At 43.4% G+C, this 21,161-nt stretch overlaps 1 protein-coding gene across 2 annotated transcripts; it reads left to right on the forward strand.

The window, feature by feature from the left end:
- Window positions 1–1,959: 1,959 nt before the first annotated feature.
- CD320 (CD320 molecule) lies at window positions 1,960–18,486 on the forward strand. 2 transcript variants are annotated; one of them, XM_007489472.3, is made up of 6 exons: window positions 1,960–2,162; window positions 8,581–8,700; window positions 9,244–9,576; window positions 11,742–11,858; window positions 14,835–14,951; window positions 17,790–18,486. In XM_007489472.3, the coding sequence occupies exons 1-6, from the start codon at window positions 2,060–2,062 to the stop codon at window positions 17,942–17,944; spliced, it is 945 nt and encodes a 314-aa protein (XP_007489534.2). In that variant the 5' UTR covers window positions 1,960–2,059; the 3' UTR covers window positions 17,945–18,486. The 2 variants fall into 2 exon arrangements, with proteins under 2 accessions (XP_007489534.2, XP_056678026.1); XM_056822048.1 differs by lacking the exon at window positions 9,244–9,576 and having other exon boundaries at window positions 1,966–2,162.
- Window positions 18,487–21,161: the final 2,675 nt, after the last annotated feature.

Genomic DNA, 21,161 nt, shown 5'->3' on the forward strand with positions numbered 1-21,161 from the left:
TTCGTATTCATTGACTAAGTATCTGGTATTAGTGTATGGCAATGTGGCAGGTGCTGGAGGAACAAAGACAAAAGGAAATTGGTGCCTCCCCTCAAGAAGTGGACCTGTGTTAGGGGAACAACAAAGTAATTTTGGTAAGGAGAGAATATAAATAACGTGTGTGTGTGTGTGTGTGTGTGTGTGTGTGTGTGTGTGTTGGGAGTGAGGGGTTAGGAAAGGTGGAGATATCTTTTGAGTTGGACTTTGATGGAAACTTAAGATTCTGAGAGGAGGATAAGCCAGCAAATATGTTCCAGGCAATTGTATCATCCTATATGAATATAGGGATACAGGAGATAGAATGCTGATCTTTAGGGAGCAACTATTAGGCTAGTTTGATTGTATACTGAGAGTATACAGACAAAAAGAAAAAAATAGTGCCTGCCCTCATGGAGTTTACCTGGTCCATTGGAAGTGGAGGTGGTGGGGGAACAAGATAACCCATAGTGTGTCAAAGTGCACAAAGTAGAAGTTTAATATTTATTGATTGGTTGAAAGTTTGAATGCAGATTGTGTAGGCTTTAAATGCCAGGGTTAGGAGTTTGTATTTTATTCAAAGAAAATAGGGAGCCCCTAAAGATTTTTGAGTAGGTGAGAGAGAGACCAGTTTAGTCCTCAGAAGATAGTTCATTACTGGGCTCATATTGAATGACTTTCCAACTTTTATAGACTTGTCAGACCTCTCCCTCCAGTACCTTTAAGAATAAGAGCTAGGGTGCAACTGGGTAGCTCAGTGGATTGAGAGCCAGGCCTAGAGAAGGGAGGTTCTAGGTTCAAATGTGATCTCAGGCACTTCCCAGCTGTGTTACCCTGGGCAAGTCACTTAACCCCCCCCCCCCCCCCCCCTGCCTAGCCCTTACCACTCTTCTGCCTTGGAACCAATTTAAAAAAAATTAAATAAAAAAAGAATAAGAGCTAGCATTCATGTAGCCTTTAAGGCTTGAGAAATGTATTATAAATGTCTCACTTTATCCTCCAAACAACCCTGGGAGATAGGGGCTATTATTGTCCCACCTTACAGTTGAGGAAACTGGGGCAAATAGGTTAAATGACTTGCCCAAGGTCTCATAGCCAGTAAGTTGCTGAGACTGCAATTGAACTCAGATCTTTTTGACTCCAGGTCCAGTGATCTTTCCATGGACTCCCAGCTTCCTTAATCCCCAATTCACTAAAATTCCCTTTCCTCACTGTAGTAATAGTAGCAAGTATCTGGATAACATTTTAAGGTTTACAAAAAGCCATACATACATTGACTTGTTATTCTTAAGGCAGAGACTAGTATACTCAGGGTGGAGAAACTGAAACTCAGTAAGTTATTGCCCAGGATCACCGCTATTAAGTATAAAGAGGCAAAATTCACACTAGGGTCTTCTGACTCAGTCAGCCAGCTGCTCAGTAACACTCTTTGCTGCTCTGATGTGGAGAGGTAGTAATGCTAACAGCTTATCCTTATATGATGTTAAGGTCTTAACTCCGAAAGTGATTCTCCACCACCACCACCGCCACCTCCCCAAGATGAGGCTTGAAGGGGGGTTGCTTGGCCCGGTGCGCAGGGCGGGAGCTATTCAAGCCTCTCTATTGCCCCTCTCAAGCTCTTTGGAAGCCTTTGGCGCTGGTATTGCCTGGATGCGATGTGGGGAGGGGGTGGGGTGAGTCCACCTGCTACACTTTGTTGTCCTCGGGCCTCAGATTTTTCACCAGAGAAGGGCAAACACACCGCGCCCCGAGTCCCTCAAAGGCGTTTATAGGTGTGTTGGGAGATGGGGAGCAGGCCCTGTGGATCCCAGCGAAGCTTCAAGGGTAACTAGCACAATGTCGCCCCGTAGCAGTGAACTTAACGCGAATCATGAATAAGGAATAGGGAGTTGGAGGGGGCGGCAATATCTTGTTGGCCTGCGCATGCGCCCTTCCTCCCGCTCATCCCGCTCAAGAGCGCGGACAGGAGCGCGTGCGCGTGTCACCGGCTCGGGGAGGAGAGTGGAGGACGCACTGAGGTCGGCTAGTCAGTCTGGTGCCCGGCATGGCGGGTGTGCTGCTGCGGCTGTTGCCTCTGCTTATGGCGGGGCTGGAGCGAGCTCTGGCTCTCAGCCTGGCGCAGCCCCGGAGCTTAGCCAACGGAGAAGGTGAGTTCTTTTGGAGAACCCCTTCCCTTGAATCTTGCCTTTCGTTGGGCCATTCTTTCATCTTCCGCTAGGCCCCGCCCCTGCGCTCACCCTCCATTGGCTTTACCACCCGTCAGTCAAGGTCACTCCCCCCAGCTTCTCCACATGGCTTGGGTCTTAGTGATGTTCTGCTGCGGGGCGCAGACTAGGAGGAGCCCGAAGGGGAGGGGCGAAAATGGGGGGTCGCACCGTGGGCTGGGGTCTTGGTGGTGAAGACCCTTGTGACCACAGTCCAGCCGGCCCTTGACACCCTGCACTGATGAAAATGGCTTTACTGAATAGCCTCTTATGGTAATCTAGTTCAAATACTCCATTGTACTCGTTGGGAATGGTGGTGCAGAGAGGGGAAGGATTCGTGGTGGGTCACCCAGCTTGTTATTAGTGATCCTCTCTCCTCTGAGGGGTTCAGGCAGCTTCCTCGGCTTCACCTCCAGCCCCAACAGGTATCTTTTCTACTACATCCCCAGCCCAAGAATCTCAGTTTCCTCATGCCCTCAGGAGTTCTCCCCACTGGGCTTTGATACTCCTGGCTGTTAGGTGATTCTACTTTATTCAGAGCTTTGGTTTCCATCTGGGGTCACATTCTCGGAAGCCTAGCAGGGTGCTTCTGTTTGTCCATTCTTTCCCTGTCCCTTTGTTCATTGTGTCTCATGTCTTGCCAGCACACTGATGTCAGCTGGGCCTTCTTCCTTACATCTTCCTCTTCATCCTAACAGTTACTAAGTGCCGACGTGAGTAAAACCCTGTACCTGGAATCCAAGGGCATAACATTTTAAAGGTGATTTTCAAGTAACTTTGGATATTTAATGCCAGTTTCTCAATTGCATCTTACTAGAGATGTTTAAAGTTTGGCTTTTTTCATTACTCAAAACTTTGTTCTTAATGAAGATTTCTTTTGAGGGCCCTGAATGAGAAATATATATAGTTTAATTGTTTGAAAAAAAAAAGGAACAAGACAGCCCTTGCCTTCATATGCTCATATTCTGCGTGTACATAGACAAATAAATACTAGATAGATTGAAAATCATTGAAAGAATCCAGAATGGTTTGTCTTGGGAAAACTGGCAGCTCACCTTAGCCTTGAAGAAAGCCAGGAATTTTGAAAAAGAAAAGTTGAAGAAGGTAACCTTCCAGATTAAACCACTTCTCTTTCCTAAGAAACTCGGGCAGGTGGGAAAGAGAGGCATTCCCAAAGGTTAGCTGGTAATAAGTTAACAATAACTTAAGATGAAGGGCAAGATGTAAAGAGGAACGCCCAGCTGATATCAGTGTGCTGGCAAGACATGACACACAGTGAACAAAGAGTCAGGGAAAGAATGGGCAAATCAGAACCATAATATAGTTACAGGCACAGCCACTGACTTTCTGTGACCTCAGCCCCACTGTCCTTTCTAAGATGAAGGGGGTTGGGCTAGTTGTTCTCTGAGCTGTGCTCAGCTTTTGCTGTCCTGTGCTCCTAAAAGCATCACAGACCTGTGGGAAGTTCTCATTCAATTAAATTCAGTAAACATTTATTAAGCATCTACTATATGCCAGCCACTATGCTAAGCTCTGGTGATACAAAAAGAGGCAAAAGGCAATCTATTGGAATGAAAAGCCTAGGGAGGAATGCAGGCTCTGGGATAGGTGGGATGAAAACTCATGTCAGAATTGGAAAGGTTGTTAGAAATCATCTAGTCAAACCCAGCTTTTTATGGAGGAGAAAATAGGGGTAGGAAGGAAAAGATGTTTTTGAGTAAGGGAAACATTCCTGTATTTTTGTCTCAAAGTTTGTTTGCTTTTTAGGCCTGTACCCCCTCCCCCACCCACCTTTTTTACTCCCCGGAAATTGCCTTGTTTAACAATCATAACCACCTGTTTAAAAGTTGCACCTCTTTTCTCTCCAGTAATGTTGTTGGTTTGTGTCCCACCTTCATTCATTTGTTTGTGGTAACCTGAGCATGGGCTCTGCCTTCTGGTCCCTCAGACCAGGGAAATGTTGTACATAAAAGAGTACAATATTTTATTATGGTAGGAGCTAGAGAATTCTCTGGTCTCTGGGCTGGAGATTTCTGGGAAGGCTCCACAGAATTCAGTCAGGGCTGGCCACTGTGAAGATTTAAGATTTGGCTTGGCAGAACTGAAGGTGACTGAGGAAACAAGAAGAAAATACAGAAAAAATGTAGGCAACTGGTTTAGATAGCTCATTGGAGATAGTGTATTAATGGAAAGCGCTTATAGTGGGAAGACAAGATCTATACTCATGGAAAGTCTGTGGCAGCTGGGAGTCACATAACCAGGATTCAAGCTCCAGTTTTGTGATTAACTCTAGTGAGTGACCTTGAGCAAATTAGACCTCATTTGTCTAATCTGTAAAATGTAGGGGATGGAATTGAGGTTCTCTGAGGCCCCTTTCAATTCTACTACTGTTCTGTGGATCTTCCTGCCTTTCTTCTGTGTGTGGTGACAATAACAATAGACAGTAAACATTTATTACTGCTAAGTTTTTTTTTATTTTGTTTAAGTTAGCAATTTTGTGAACTTTATTTTTTTTTTGTTATTACAAATATATTTTATTTTAATTTATTTACTTAAACTTTTTTCCCATGGTTAAATGATTCATGTTTTCTCCCTGATTCCTCCTTAAAAGGAGGCCTTGACTAAGACTGGCATGAGTCCCTCAAGTTGGATAGGTTCTGTGTCATCTTGAGGCTCTGGGAACCTCCTGTGGTGACCCTTCCCAAACTCAATCCTGGTAGTCTTAAGCCTCAGGATGTGAGCTCAGTTGCAGTTGGGTATAGGGGCTGAGGTTCCTGTTTTCCCTGAGATTACTGAGTTGGGGCTGGCTCCATTTCAGTGGTCATGGAATCTTTTGGAGACCATAGCACCACATTAACTGTGTTCCCCAAACAGGTAATAAGAGGCATGCCCATTCTGAAAACAAATGGACTAGTCATTGCAACTGGTAGTTTGGCTTCGTTTATCTCTGCCTGTACTCTGTTAGCTCTACTAAGTCTGAACTTTTATTGATTTATTCTTCCCTTCATGCAAGTGGCTGTAGGATGTATTCAGGGGCCTATTATCAGAAGGAGAGAGGCTTAAGGGAGTCCCATTTCCTTGCCCAGTTCCCCAGGTGGGCCTTTGGAGGATATGTGGCCTGGGGCCAGTACCTTCTACTTTCAGGAAGTACAGGGGGTTCTCAGAATTTGGAAGAGTTTCTGTGAAGAGCTTCTATGAGGGCAACTCAGCTTATGAGTTTTTAGTATATAAAGTGATTACCTACTGGGAGCAGGATCAAGAATAAAGGGTAAAGGGGTAGCTAGTTGGATCAATGGATTGAGAGCCAGGATTAGAGACCAAGAGGTCATGGGTTCAGATGTGGCCTCAGACACTTCCTAGATATGTGATCTTGGAAAAGTCATTTAACCCCTTTTGCCCAGCCCTTACTACTCTTCAGACAGAATATAAGAGTAAAAAAAAAAAGGTAAACAAGCACTCCTTTTCTGCTTCGCTTGTGGATGCTCATCAAACAGTTCAAGAGACAGGTGAGAGATTGGACTTTGTAGCAGGGTATTTGGGGAAGTGGGGTAGAGTGGTTGTAGAAGCTCTTGGAGTTAGAAAATATAGGTTTTAATTCAGACCCTGCTCTTAACTTTATTTAGTCCTCTATAAAGTGAGTTGGGGGGGGGGGGCACTGGGTGGCTTAGTGGATTGAGAGCCAGGCCCAGAGATGGGAGGTCTTGGGTTCAAATTTAGCCTCAAAGCCACTTCCTAGCTGTGTGACCCTGGGCAAGTCACTTGACCCCCATTGCCTAGCCCTTGCCATTATTCTGCCTTAGAACGAATGCACAGTAGTGATCCTAAAATGGAAGGTGAGGGTTTAAAAAATAAATAAAGTGAGTTGGTTTGAAGCTCTTCATTTTTCTCTACTTTGGGGTGCATCAGCTTTAATAATAAGAACAAAAATGGACATTTGGCTAGCCCTGTGTAGTTTGCAGAACATTTTATGTACAGTATTTTGTTTTAGATGCGTGACAGTTGCACGAGGTAGGTATTTTTTAAAAACTTGTATCTTCCATCTTAGAATTGATACTAAGTATTGGTTCCAAGGCGCCATAGGCAGTGCATCAGTCTTGAAAGCTGAAGGTTCCGAGTTTGATCCTCGGAAAGAGGGTGTGATATACTGGGAAAGGCTTCTGGAGACTGTAAATCTTGAAATCTGTCAGACTTGTGAATGTTAAAAATTTTCCCATCAGGGAATTCTTAATTGGAACAAATTCCCTACTGAGAAACATTCCCCATTTTGATGTGAGAACTCGCCAGGATCAGAAATGGGAGGACCTCTACTCCAACCGTACTTAAGACTGCTTTAGGGCAGAAAACTCCTTGCTAAACAAAGAAAGTACTTGGATCCATGCTTATGGTGGGGCAAGGAGTTCTTTGAGCCAGGCCTGTTTTTAGAATTGATACAATGAGATGCTAGGTACCTAAAAGGGTCGGGCAAGTTTTGTCTTAATGAGATTAGTTGACTCAGCTGTGTTTTCACTGGTTCAGACTTACTGAGGAGATTTATTGACTTAGCAGTAATTCAGATGGGCAGTCCTTTGGAAAGCGTCTACAGTGGTTGGTAGATGTAGGGACTTAGGGGAGGTGACATGGGGGAAAAACCCCTATATAAGAAAAGGCAGAATCTCTTGAGGGGATATCCTTTTGGAGAAATCCTTTTGGAAGATCTCTGATGAAGATCGCTTGGGAAGAATCTATTGAGAGAGGCTCTGGAGAAGGGAAGCTCTTGGAGGACAATCTCTAAGGAGGTTTCGCTGGAGCTCTCTCTGGTGAAGTCAGCTGAGATGGAGCTGGCCTGGTGTCACTAGAATCCTTGTTTAGGCAGACCTTGTGGTGAGTGTTAAAAGACTGACTGACTGATTCTCTCTCTTAAGACTCAGGTCTAGGCCATATTGGCTTGAGGCCCTTCATAATTATTCCTTTCCTACTCTTTCTCTAATTCCTCATTATATTATTAATTAAAAATCTCTATAAAACCCAGTTGACTTGGGTATTTGAATAATTGGGAATATTTCCCTGGTGACCACCTTATATTTGATTTAAAAACCAAGACACTGTAGTGAAACATATTTTCTGCGGTCAAATTTACTCACCCTCTCTTATATCTATCACAATTTATATCTTCCACCATTTTAACTCACTACAGTTTATGGGCTTCACTGTTTTAAATCTCACAAGACGAAGAGTCACTTGACTGGATTGGGCTTAGCTCCCACCTGAAGTGGATTGTCATTCCCCTGAGGGTCTCCCACTCAGTCTGAAATTGCTAGCCTGAGATTTCTTTCAGGGTAGATTCCCATGGGAAAAGGGAACAAGTACAAACTTTGGGGTCTCCAGCCTATAAGCTAGTCCTGAAACTTGGGGTTCACCAGATTCCACTAGGCCACAAATTTGGGGTTCCTAGATTCCATGTTGACACAAAGTACTATATAAGTGTTAGCTATAGCTATTTTTTATTCTCTTTTTATACCTGAAGCAACTGAGCTACAGAGAAATGACTTTACACCCATGGTTATATAGTTAGTGTCTAAGAGGATTCAAAGCCAAACTTGAATTGACTTCAAGTCTAGTACTCTACTGACTGTACCATCCTGGCACTCTCTGTTCTGGCACAGCTCATTTAGCTTGGGCACAGAAACATGGCACTGATGCTTCCCTATCTCTCAGCTCTCCCCACGAGAAATGACATATAGCTCCAAGGGATCTTTTGCTCCATTTGGAGTAATGTTGAATTGGCCTTAGCTGGTGAAATTCCCATGGACCTACTCCCATCAAGACTTTGTCAAATCAAGGGAGTTAGCCCTTTTCCCTCTAAATCTCTATAATAGTTGGGCCACTCAGCTTGAGGGCTCAATATCAAAGGGGAAAACCAATGTAATTTTGTGGAGAACCTTTGGTGTAGCTGAGGTAGAAGGGAGTACATGGTTTCTAGGGGGGAAAAAGAATCCTTTGCTGTCAGTATTTCTACATTTGCAACAAACTAATTTATAATTAATGAAGGTGCAGCTTTTTTCAGGAGAAAATAACGAAGTCCAGGATATTATTTTGTTATCTATCAATCCATCCATCTGTTCTATCCATCCTTCTGTATATTCTCTTCCCTTACTCTCCCTCATCTTGCCATTTTGAGATTATTATCTGAGGGCAAGAAAACTTAGAACTGGTATGTAGTAGACAGGAAATGCAAGTAGAGCAAGGAGTGAGGGACAAGGGCCTTTGATTTCGAGTCAGGCTCACATTCACCCTCACCATACTTGACACCCTCGCTGTGTTGCTTTAGACTAGTCTGGTGATGCTTTGTTATATTCATTCTTTCTTTTCACCTGTTTCCCAGGTACTGAACAGCCATGCCCACCATCTAAGTTCTCATGTGGTGCTGGCATCTGCATCCCCTCTGAGTGGCTGTGTGATGGTGACAGAGACTGTCCAGATGGCAGAGATGAAACTTCCTGCTGTAAGTGGACTTCACAGTCCTGGAATGGGGTGGGCAGTAGATGACTCAGCCAGGGGCAGGACTGAGCAGAATTGATCCAAATTGTATAGGTGCCCTTTTGCTCCTTCTGGTCCCACAGCTTTCTGATCTACACTAGTTGCTTGTTTGCTGACTTGCCCTCAGGCTAGTAGAGGTTTAGGTTTGAGTTATGGAGAAGGAGACAGAAGTAAAGACTAATCCAAGAAATGGATTAATTACCTTACAGATTCTGGGAGTGAAATCTATTTAAGGTAGAACAAGTTAGGGCTTCAGTTATGTCCTTATAGATTACAGTGGTCTGAAGAGAGTCTCCAGTATTAGCTCTCTTTCATTCCATTCACTAAGGCTATCCCATCTTTCCCTGGACCCCATAGTTTTCCCTCCCTCTTATAACTACAAGTGACAACTCAAGTATTGCAAAAAGTTTCGTTTTCAATATAATTCCTTTAGCCTTTAGCCTGTAGCCTAATTCAGTATAACTTGACACTCCTCTTAGGGTGAACCTTTTTTCTTACTTATAAACAGGGGCAGAGCCTTGTGCCCACGGGGAGGAACGGTGTCCCTCTGAAACATGTTTCCCAGTTAGATGTGAAGGTCCTGAATGTGCTGTCTTGTGGACTCAGGCCCGCTGCCCCCCACCTCCCTGCCTGGCTAAACATCGATTTTGTGATGGAGTCAGTGATTGTCCCAATGGCACAGATGAGCAGTTTGTGGACTGCAAGAAACACCGTTTGAAGCCGTCCTCCTTAGATTGTGCTAAGGAGGGGTTCCAGTGTGCCCCAGGAGTTTGCATTCCACATGCATGGGTGTGTGATGGACACTCAGACTGTGCCAGTGGCAACGATGAACATCATTGTGGTGAGTGTTCATGGGTGTGTGCATGTGCATTGGTGCTTGAACTGTATTCTTTCAATCAGCTAAAGAACTAGGAGAGGGAAAACTTCTGAGCCTTGTGCCTTGGGTCTCAGGAAGGAGAGACTTTCAGAAGCCTCTTTGGAATTTATCTTTTGGCTTTGATGGCAGGATAGAATAGCATGGAGGCAGAGACTGGATAGTAGATAAGAAAAGGTTGAGAGGAGTGATGATGGGAGACAGGAAATGCAAGTTGTCTTCTAGTTTAGGGAGGGAATCTAATGTGGTCATTGCTGACCTGGATCCTTCAGGCTGCCAGACTGTGATGCATTTCTAAGGTCAGAGACCTCTTCTGAAACGTTACCCAGGGTAGCTTTCCCCACTCAAATGCTGGCCCTTTTGTCTCAGATGCAGCCAGCCATGGTCAATAGTCAATAAACATGTATTAAACATGTACTATATGCCAGGCACCATGCTAAGCAATGTGAAAAAAGACAGTCCCTACCCTCAAGGAGTTTATAATTTAATAGAGGAATCTTAAAGGATACTGAAAAGCTAGTGGGGGGAGTACTTGATATGAAGTCCCAAAGTTGCTCAGCTAAGTGAGAAATGAGTGCTCCTCTCTTAAATGAGGGACTTCATAGGACATTGAGGTGGTCCAATGTATAGAACACCAGGCCTGGAGTCAGGAAGATGTGAGTTCAAAACCAGCCTTAGATACTAGTTGTGTAACCCTGGACAAATCACTTAACCCGATTTGCCTCATTTATTCATCTGTAAAATGAACTGCAGAAGGAAATGACACACCATTCCCATATCTTTGCCATGAAAATCCCAAATGGGGACATGAAGAGTCAGACACAACTGAACAAAAACAACAAAATTGTAGTTCATAGTCTCTCTTGCTAATCAGAGAGACAGAAGGTAGTAATGAGGGGGTCCCACAGTTGAATGGATCTTGCAGGATGATAAAGTTTTCCCAATAATGAGCTTCCTAAGAAATTGTGAGGAAATCAGTCAGAGAATTCCCAAGGTGTGAGAGAGGAAATATCTGTAGGGACTGAAGCTCCCTCTCACCCTGGGGCTGCTGACCTGAAGCTGACTAGTTTCATTGCAGGGACAGTAGGAGCTTAGGGTTATCAGGCTACCACCTTAACTGTGTCTGAAATCCCTGGTAATGGAAGTGCTATCTCTTCAGGAAATCAGAGTGCCAAAGGAATAATTATGACCACTGGTAAGTGTCCTCGAATATGGGTAGCATCTCCATTCTGTCAGCTTTCAGTGTTGGTTCCATCAACTCTGGAACCTCCATGTCCTTTCTGTGATGCCTTATCCTGTAATAGCAGGTACAGATTTTCCCTTCTGTGGGGAGGTTGAGGGCTTAGGCAGCCATAGCTGCTTGCATATCCTATAGGGAGCCTTCACTTTGAGAGGTAGACCATCAGTTGCTGGGCTGGATACTCCTTCCTCCTGCCTGGGCCAAGGGCCAGCAATCTCTCTTCTACTAGGAAGCACGTGAAATTCTTAGCCTTTGGAACAGTTTCTCTGCAGAGGTCCTGGCACCTCTGCTGGGGGGTGGAGAATGCCCCAAGGCACCTCTGCTTGGCTTCCTTTAGGGATTTCCTTAGGCAGCCCAGAGAGAGGTAGAGGGGTCAGACTTAGGGGGTAAGGATCTTGTGATGTACCAGACTTGAAGAGTCTGAACTTGGGCAACCTCCTTTCTTTTTCTTGCATTCCATGTTGTCCTCTTTAAAGTAACATATTTTCTCTAAGGTCTTTTCCAAACCAGAAATTTCCTGTGTCAGATAATACGTATCAGTAGAGTAATAATGGAGGGCAGAGGCAATGATGGGAGTGGGGAAAGGCTTCTAACTCACATTCCTGTCTCCCACTGATTCTGACCCTACCATGAGGAAGGACCTGGCAAGGAGCTCCAGTTTGAGGAGGCATGTGTAACTATGTCTAGATCTGATTAGTTCATGGGCTCAAAGATCACTGGCCTAAACCGCTCAGGTAGGTGTGCTTTGGTAGCATTTTCAGGCTCAGGAATCCTCTACAACCTTACTGAGAAATGCAGGAAGCCTTAGATCCTGTTAGCTCTACATGTAGCTGACCATAGGATTTAAGATTTCCTCTTGGACACTGCTGACCTGAGGATGCTTCCATTTCAGGGGTGACACAGATTCCTGGAGACCAGAACACCACCTCAGCTGTGTCTCTCACCTCAGTTTATGGAAATCTCACTACTTCAGAAAGACAAAGTGCCTATGACCTGGTCACAGCAGCAGGTAAGCCCCCTTGAGCAGTATGACTGCTCAGTAGACTCTGCCAGTCAGATGCTGGGTTGGAAAGGACCTTGCAGACTATCTAGCTCAAGTTCATTCTGTTGTTCTGTCATTCATTTGTGTCTGACTCTTTGAGACCCCATGGACCATACCATGCCAGACCCTTCTCTCTCTCTCTCGAAGTCTGTCCAAGTACATGTTCATTGTTTCCAGGAAACTGTCTCATTCTCTTTTTTTCCCCTTTTCCTTTTGCTTTCATCTTTCCCAACATCATGGTCTTTTCTAGTGAGTCCTGTCTTCTCATTATGTATTTATTTATGTATTATTTAAGCTTTAGCCTCAGTATTTTACCTTCCAGTGAACAGCCTGAATTAGTTCCTTTAAGGATTGACTGATTTGATCTTCTTGTTATTCAAGAGGCTCTCAAAAATCTTCTCCAGCACCATAGTTCAAAAGTGCAGCTTTTCTTATAGTCTCACTCTCACAGGCATACATTGCTACTGGAAAAACCATAATTTTGACTTTGATGGACCTTTGTTGGCAAGGTGATGTCTCTGCTCTTTAGTACACTGTACCAATTTGCCATAGCTTTCCTTCTGAGGAGCAAGTATCTTTTTAATTTCATGGCTGAAGTCACTGTCTACAGTGATCTTTGAGCCCAAGAATATAGAATCTGACACGGCTTTCATTTCCTTTCTCCCTGTTTGCCAAGAAGTGATGGAACCAGTTGTCATGACCTTAGTTTTTTTGATGTTAAGCTTAAAGCTTTTACAGTTTTTACAGTCTCTACTTTTACTTTCATCAAGAGGCTATATAATTCTTCTTCACTTTCTACTGTCAGAGTAGTATTGTTTGCATATCTGAGATGTTGTTATTTTTAAACCCTTACCTTCCATCTTGGAATCAGTACTGTGTATTGGTAAGAGCTGGACAATGGGGGTTAAGTGACTTGCCCAGGGCCACACAGCTGGGACATGATTGAGGCCAGATTTGAACCTAGGACCTCCCTTCTCTAGGCCTGGCTCTCAATTCACTGAGCTACCCAACTACCCCCCCATATCTGAGATTATTAATATTTCTCCCAGCAACATTAATTCTAGCTTTTTATTTATCCAGTCTGGCATTTTGTATGATTTACTCTGCATATAATTTAAATAAATAAGGTGACAGTATACAACTTTGATGTATTTTTTATCTAATCTTAAAATGAATCAGTTGTTCCAGGTTTGGTTCTAACTGTTGCTTAATGGGCCACATACAGATTCCTAGAGACAATAAAATGATCTGGTACTCTCATCTCTTTGAGGACCTGCCACATTTTGTTATAATCCATACAGTCAGGGGTTTTAGTATAGTCGGTGAAGCTGAAGTAGTTGTTTTTCTGGAACTGCCTTGCTTTCTCCAAAATCCAGAGAACATTGGCAGCTTGGTTTCTAGTTCCTCTACCTGTTGAAAAACCAATCTACTCTTCTGGTAATTGTAGGTTCACATATTACTGAAGCCTAGCTTGCAGAATCTTAAGTATAACCTTTCTGGCAAATGAAATGAGTTCAATAATTTGAACATTCTTTGGCATCGCCCTTCTTTTAGGATTGAGACACAAACTCATCTTTTTTTAAATCTTTACCTTCTGTATTAGATTCAATACTAAGTATTGGTTCCAAGGCAGAAGTACAGTAAGAGCTAGGCAATGGGGATTAAATGACTTGTCCTGGGTCATACAGCTAGGAGGTGTCTAAGGCCATATTTGAACCCAAGACCTCTGATTTCTAGATCTGGCTATCCACTGAGCCACATAGCTGCCCCATAAACTGATCTTTTCCAATCCAGTAGCTACTGTTGAGTTTTCCAAATTTGCTGGCATTTTGAGCACCACACTTTAACAATGTGATCTTTTAGGCTACTAAGTAGCTCAGCTGGAATTCCATCACCTCCTTATTGTTAATCTTATTGTTAGCAGGGCTTCTTAAGGCCCATTTGACTTCATTCTCCAGGATGTTTGGCTCTAACGCAGTAATCGTCGTGGTTAGAGATGATGTTAAAAATCTTTCTTATGTAGTTCTTTAGTGTATTCTGTCACCTCTTCTTAATCTTTTCTACCTACCATTTTTGCCTTTTATCCTGTTTATTTTTGCATGAAACATTCCCTTGATATCTCTAATTTTTTGAAGAGATCTCTTGTCTTTCCCATTCTATTCTTTTGTTCTGTCTGAGGCCAGATTTGAGTGTAGGACCTCCCATCTCATGGCCTGACTCTTAATCCACTGATCTACCCAGCTGCCCCATTCTGGCAGCATTTTCAAGCTCAGAAATCCTCTGCAACCTTGCCCAGAAATGCAGGAAGTCTTAGATCCCATTAGCTTTACGTGTGACTGACCTTGAAGTTTAAGACTCATCTTGTGCAAAGGAAATTTACCCTCTCCCTTTCTGGGGTCTTGACGGTGATGTTGATTACCTTCATACCTGGTGTGAGTCTGAACTTGACCTGGAGGTGAGGATTGTGTGAAGGAAATCATTGAGTGGATTGGGTCACAAGGATAGAATGGCAGCCAGAAAAAGGCAGCAATAGAGTTAAGAGATCACAAGACAGGGGACAGGATGATGTTCCCTGCACTGCCCCCCCTAGGCAATCCATGCAAAATAGTAAGCCACAGTTGGCTCCTGAGACATGATGTATAAGTTAGTGGGCAGAGAAAAAGTTTGATAAACTGGGGCAAAAGCAGATTTCACTCTCTTCTTTTCCATTTTTGTTGCTGGCTGGACTTCCCTGTGAGCATGGCTAGGGGGCCCGAATGGTGGCCACAGAATAGCAAGCTAAATGGAGCAATAAAGAAAGTTACCTTTATCTCTCCTATTTTTCCATCTTTTTTTTTCCCCTACTACTTTTGATTTAATTATTAATTTATGGCCAGGCTAATAATTTTCCCTCTTACAGTCCTCCTCTTGGACCCTACTAACCTGAGGATACTTCCATTTCAGGGGTGACACAAGCTCCTAGAGACCAGAACACCACCTCAGCTATGTCTCTCACCCCAGGTCATGGAAATCTAACCCCTTCAGAAAGACGAAGTGCATATGGCCTGGTCATGGCCGCAGGTAAGTCTCCTTTGGCAGACTCAGTTGTGCCTACCTTGTAACTGTAGACTATGCCAGTCACAGATGCTGAGTTGTATGTAAGGAACCTTTTAGGCCATCTTGCTCAAACCCATGCTGTAATCTCTTGAACAAGTAGACACACAGTCTTTGCTTGAAGACCTCAAGTGAGAGGCAACAAATACTTCCTGGGGCAGCCTGTTCTCCTTAATAGAGTTACTTCTTACTTGACATTAGGCCTAAGCATGATTTGCTCCAATTTCTGCCAAGTGCTTCTTGTTCTGCCCCCGGGGGAAATGAACAAGTTTAATACATTATCCACATGATGGTGTTCCCCAGGATTTCTCATTGTTAGGCTAAATATTTCTAGTTTCCTCAACTGATCCTTCTGAGGTTGTCAAGTCACAATAATCAAGATAGAGCACTGGACTTCAAATAAGGAAGCTTGAGTTTGAATCTTGGCTCAGTTTTGTATTACTTTGTGACCCTCAGCTTTCTGCTTCAGTTTCCCCTTTTGTAAACTGGGGATAATAATAGCACCTACCCTCCAAGGTTGTTGTGAAGATCAAATATCAAAATATGCAGAATGCTTTGCTAACCTCAAAGCAGTGATATAGAAATGCTAGCTATTGTTATTATCTCCAGGCCCTTTACTATCCTGATTTCCCTTCTCTGGACACTATAGTTCATTTTCTAGTTCCCTCATTGGTACCCAGAGCTACCTTCAGTACTCCAGATCTGGTCTGACCAGTGCAGAGGATACCAGGCCTAGCTCTCCCTCCACCTCCACCTTGAACCCCCCTGAATATAGTCTAAGGCCACATTATCTATCAGGGCTTTTGGAGCACCTTGCTGACCCATTATACTTTCAGGCTACTAAACCCCTCAGATCTTTTTTAGATGAACTGTTCTCAAGACTGCTTTACCTATTCTATACTTGGGAAATTAATATTTTGAACTCGTGTGAACCTTTTCATTTATCTCTCTTAAAGTTCATCTTATTAGATTCAGCCCAACATTCCAGACTGTCAAAAGCTTTTTATATCCCAACTATCTTCTAATGTGTTAACTTTCCCTCCCAACTTTGTCAGCTGCAAATTTGCTAAATATACCATATTTGCTTTTATCCAAAGCAGTGATCCAATAGACCCAAGCAGAGATTCCCAGAGTACTTGCCTGTAGAGCTTTCTCAAAGCTTACATGGGATCATTAATGACTTCTCTTTTGGGCCAGCCATTCAACCAGTTCCACGTCTACCTTATGTGATCATCTGACCCATATCTCTCTAGTTTGTACACAAGGAGGGTACAAGACATTTTGTCTTGTCAATTTTTTTTACTATCTGGGTAAGCCATGTCATCTACCAGTCTAGTGGCTGTTAAAAAAGCAACTGAGATTTGTCTGCCACTATTCTCAATAAAACAAGTCTGCTTCTTCGTGATCCCTACTTATTTCCCTTTCCAAATGTTCACAAAGCATCCCTATGATAACATGCTATAGAATTTTACCAGGAATCAAAGTTCTGTTCATTGACCTATAGTTTTCCAATTCCATTCTCTGGCTCTCTTTGACAGTCAGACTCCATCTCACTCTCTCCAGACTTGCAGTATCTTCCCTATTCTCTACAGACTCTTAGAGATCACGACTAGGAGCTCAGCCTTATATCCATTCATCCCCTCAATCCCCACTTACTCTGGATCTGGTAACCTAAAATCAGGCAGGTGGTTTTCTTCTTCTACTTGGTAACCTAGCTTGGATTTCAGCTTTCTATTGGCCATTATTTGCTCCATCCTTTCTGGCCTGATGACTATTCTTTTTGACAGAGAGAACAGAAGCAAATTAAGGAATGACCTGCCCAACTTTTGCTCAATTTTCAACTGTGACCTAGTCCCCAGGAACAGTTTTGTCCTTCTTTGACTCTTCCTTCCCCTCTATAGCCAGAAAGCCTCTTTTGGTTGTATCTGTCAGTTAGTCAATAAATATCTATGAAATGTCTGCTCTGTCAGATACGGAGCTTAAGCTGAACACTGGGATACAAAGAAAGGCTTAAGACATCCCCTGCCTTCAAGGAATTTACAATCACAAAACACAGAAGCTAAAAAGCCTTCTTTGGTGGTAGATCTGGAAAGGCTCCCTGATGTCCACTGGCCTCAAGGGTAGAGGGGACTGAAGGAAATGTGAATTTCAAAGTTGATGTCATCTTGCAGAATACAAAGGAAGTTCCTGTAGATGATGAGTCCAGGAAAGTACCCCACTTGGAAATGTTTTTGGCTTTCCCACCAGCCACTGCTCTTTGTATCCATTGGTGCACTGGGTACTTTCCTTGCAGGCTCATGCCCCTATTTGTATTTATTTTCTGTTACCTTCTTAAAACCCGGACCAAGCCCCTCTTTGCTGCTTTATTCTATAGAAACAGCCCCTTCTTCTTCCACATTCCTGGAAGTCTTAAGAATTCTCAGCCTTCAGAGCAGTGTCTGTTAGCAACCTAAAATGACCTTTGCTAGTAATGCCCTGGGGATTGGGGGATCTGGGCTGAGTATAAGGTATACTTGCCCTATGCCACTCTGATGGTGGTCCTTCAGATGACTCATGGGATAGATGAAGAAGTCAGGTGATGATAGTATGGTATAGGAGGTGGTGGTGAGTGCTAAATCTGGAATCAAAAAGACACAGATGCAAATCCAGGCTCTCCCACTAAATTGCCATGTGACACTGGGCAAGTGACTCCCTTCTCTGACTCTTATTTTAATTCTCTGTAAAATGAGGGGGTTGAACCAGACTTTCTTTATGGTTCTTTTCACCCATGACCTTTTCTGCATCTATGCTTTTTTTCCTTTTTAGCTGCTCTGAGTGGAGTTCTGGCTGCTGCCTGTCTCCTTGTGTGTTGCCAGACCTGGGCCCAAGTCCGGTGGCGCCTCCTCCCCCAGCCAAATCTGCTGGAAGCTGTGAAGGAGTCACTGCTGATACCTGAGAGGACACCATCGCCCTTACTATGAGTGCCAGTTTGCCTACCTTTTGGTCCTCCAGGACTGCTCATGCATTTGTGAAATTGGCCCAGGCTTCCCTGGGGCTGAATCAAGAGTCTTCTAGGAGGAGGAAAGGCAAAGGAGGAAAGGGAGAGAGACTGTTAGTTGTACAAATCTCTTCCTCATAAGCCTCCATCTCAAGCTACCTCTCTCTTTAAGGCAGCCAATAGGTCCTGACTTTGATGCCTTCTTCTACCCTGGGAGGCCCTGCATATCTGGCTGGGTGTGAATCTTGGTTCTTTCCAATAGAATGCATCCTACTTGCATGGGGATGGGGGTGGGGAATTAACTTATCTCCAGCAGTGGACAGGATACTAGGCCTGTTCACTCTCTGAGGGAGCTGGCTCCATGGGCTGTGCTCTTTGCTGAGCAATGGTGGGTATTAGCCATAGGATGGGGCTGATGGCCCAGGGGTGAGTAACTCCATTCAGACACTACAGGTGAAGGAGAGAATAGCCTCTATACCTAGGATGAGCTACAGTTCAGTAATTAAAATACTTTTTCAAAACTTACAACCTTTTCTCCACTCTGTCTCCTGGGGTCCTTTCTAGATCTTCCCTCGGAGGAAGAATCTGACCTAGAGCTCATGGACGATGTGGATGGATGCAAGTAGAGAAAGACTTATTCTTATCCTAGAAGAATTTACATCCTCTTTTGGGGAAATGGAGTTTGCACAAGTAAGGGAAGCTAAACTAGATTGTAAGAAGTTATAGATGCAATACAAACCCAAGCCAGGCAGTTTGAAGCTAACAGTAACTTTTCATATAAGCAGAAAAGAAAATAGGAGCATAGACTTTTAAGTCAGACTGACCTAGGTTCATAAGAATCATTCCCATTTCCATAGCACTGTAAGATAGATAAAATATTTTCTATATAATAATCCATCAGGTGGGTTGTAGAAGTATTATTTCCATTTTTCAGAGGAGGAAAAATGGAAATCTATAAAAGTTAGATGATTTATTGGTGGTCACACAGTGTCAGAGCTAGATTTGAACCCGGATCTCTTGATTGCAAATGAATATACTTTGTTTCCTCTCATAGAAGTGAAATCTCTTGAAAGGAATCTTTTGAAATCTAGTTCAACTTTTTACTCCATTCCAGAGGGTAATCTCTTTCTGATAGCATCTCTGCTAGGGGGAGGAGGAGGCAAGGTAGTGTATAGAAGTCAGAGGGTCTGGATTTGGGGCTTGCCAAACTTGCTTGGCTTTGCCATTTAAATTTTGTTTAACCTCAGTGAAGTCACTTTCTTTGAGTTTTAGTTTTCTTATCTGTAAAATGAGGTCTTGAAATACATTCAATTCAACATTTATTGAGCATCTACTATGTACAAGGTAATGTAATAGGCACTGGGGATAAAAAGAGCAAATTGGAACACTTCCTTTCCTCAAGGAATTTACATCCTTGCCCTGGGGAAGATGATACAGAATTTCAGGAGTGGGTCAGGGAAGAGGAGAGAGAGAGACAGAGAGAGAGATATGGAAAGAGACAGATCAATAGACCAAGTTGCTGAAGACCAAGACGTGAAAGGAAGTTATATGAAGTCATTCTAGAAAGGTGGCAGGAAGGCACAGTGAGGAATTCACAGGCAAGACTTATATTTCATCCTTGAGGCAATAAGGGAGCCTTTGAAGATTTTTAAAGTAGGGGAATGACATCATTAGATTTGTGTCTTAGACATAGTAATTTGACAGCTGTATGGGAAATGGATTAGAAAGGGGGGAGAGTGGAAGCAGTAAGACCAGTCAGTAAGCTAGTTACTATAACAGTTTAGGTCAGTGATAGTGAACCTTTTAGAGACTAAGTGCCCAAATTACAACCCTCACTCTACATGTGAGCTGCCCCCTTATCCCAGACAAAGGAGGGAGGAAATGCTCCCATTGGGCTGCTGGGCAGAGGGGTGGGTAATGTGAGAAATGTCCTCAGGCACATGTGGAGAGGGATAGGGGAGCAGCCCCCTCCAGTCCACTCTAGCACTTGTGCCATAAGTTTTGCCAACATGGGTCTATGTGGAGGGGTTGTGAGAGTCCAAAACAGGATAGTGGCTGTGTGAGTGGAGAGGTGTCATGTGTGAAGGTGAATCAATGTGATTTGGAAAGTGATTGGATATGGCAGATGAAGGAGAGAGAAGAGTCAAGGATGATTTAAGGTTTAAACCTGGTTGACTAGAATAGAAGGATAGTAGTGCCTTCAGCAAAAATAGCAATTTGGGGAAGGGATGACTGGAGGGCAAGAATTGTAGCCCATGCTGAGCCCTGAGTATTCAATGAGTCCCATGGGGTGAGTGACCCACAAGAGGGGCTTTGGGAAAATATCTTTGTTTCCTGGAACCTTTGAACCCAGACGGGGACTTCTAGCTGGAGTAGTAAGGAGGAGGTCTCTTGCTTAGGGATCTTACCTCTCCCAATTCACTAACATTGTGATCTTCTGATTCCCAGTTTCTTCATTGAGAATTCCACTACCAGGGAAATGTCAATCCCACCATCCTCTGTCCTAGTCTGACTACTTGTATTCATTTCTGAGAACCCCATCTTAGGAAGGTCATTGATAGCCTGGAGAGTGTCTGGAGGAAGGCAGTCAGGATCATGAAAGGGGTTTGTGATTACGCTATATCTGAGGGCTGGTTGAAGGACGTAAAGATTTTTAGCCTGTAGTGTTTCATGATTTTTATGTAAGAGTATTTAGATTTATTTTGCTTGATTTCATGTAAAACTGGGAGCAGTAAATGGAAGATGTAGGAAGGCAAGGTTAGGATTTTCCTAAAGAAAAACATCCTAAAAATTAGCCCAAAGTGGAAGACATTTGCTTGGGGAGATATTTCTTTTTACTGGAGGTCTTCAAGAAAGTGCTGAATGACACTTGTAGGACATGTTGAGGGGATCCTTGCTGAATCTGGGTTGGACAAGTTGGCTTCTGAGGTACCTCCCAGCTCTGAGATCTAATGAGTGTCAGCCTAATGAGTTCTGTTTTACTTCCATAATAAATTAGTCAATAAACATTTAGGTGCTGTGAAGTTCTGGGGATACAAAGAAAGATAGACAATCCTTGGTCTTGAGGCTCTCATATTCTAATGAAGGTGACAGCATGCAGACAACTATGTTCAAACAAGATATATACAGTATTAGTGGAGATAATCATCAAAGGAAGGGCACTAGAACTAAGAGGTTGGGAAAAGCTTCCTGCAGGTGAG

This window comes from Monodelphis domestica, chromosome 3, assembly GCF_027887165.1.
Source record: "Monodelphis domestica isolate mMonDom1 chromosome 3, mMonDom1.pri, whole genome shotgun sequence".
In the NCBI taxonomy this organism is placed as follows: Eukaryota; Metazoa; Chordata; class Mammalia; order Didelphimorphia; family Didelphidae; genus Monodelphis; species Monodelphis domestica.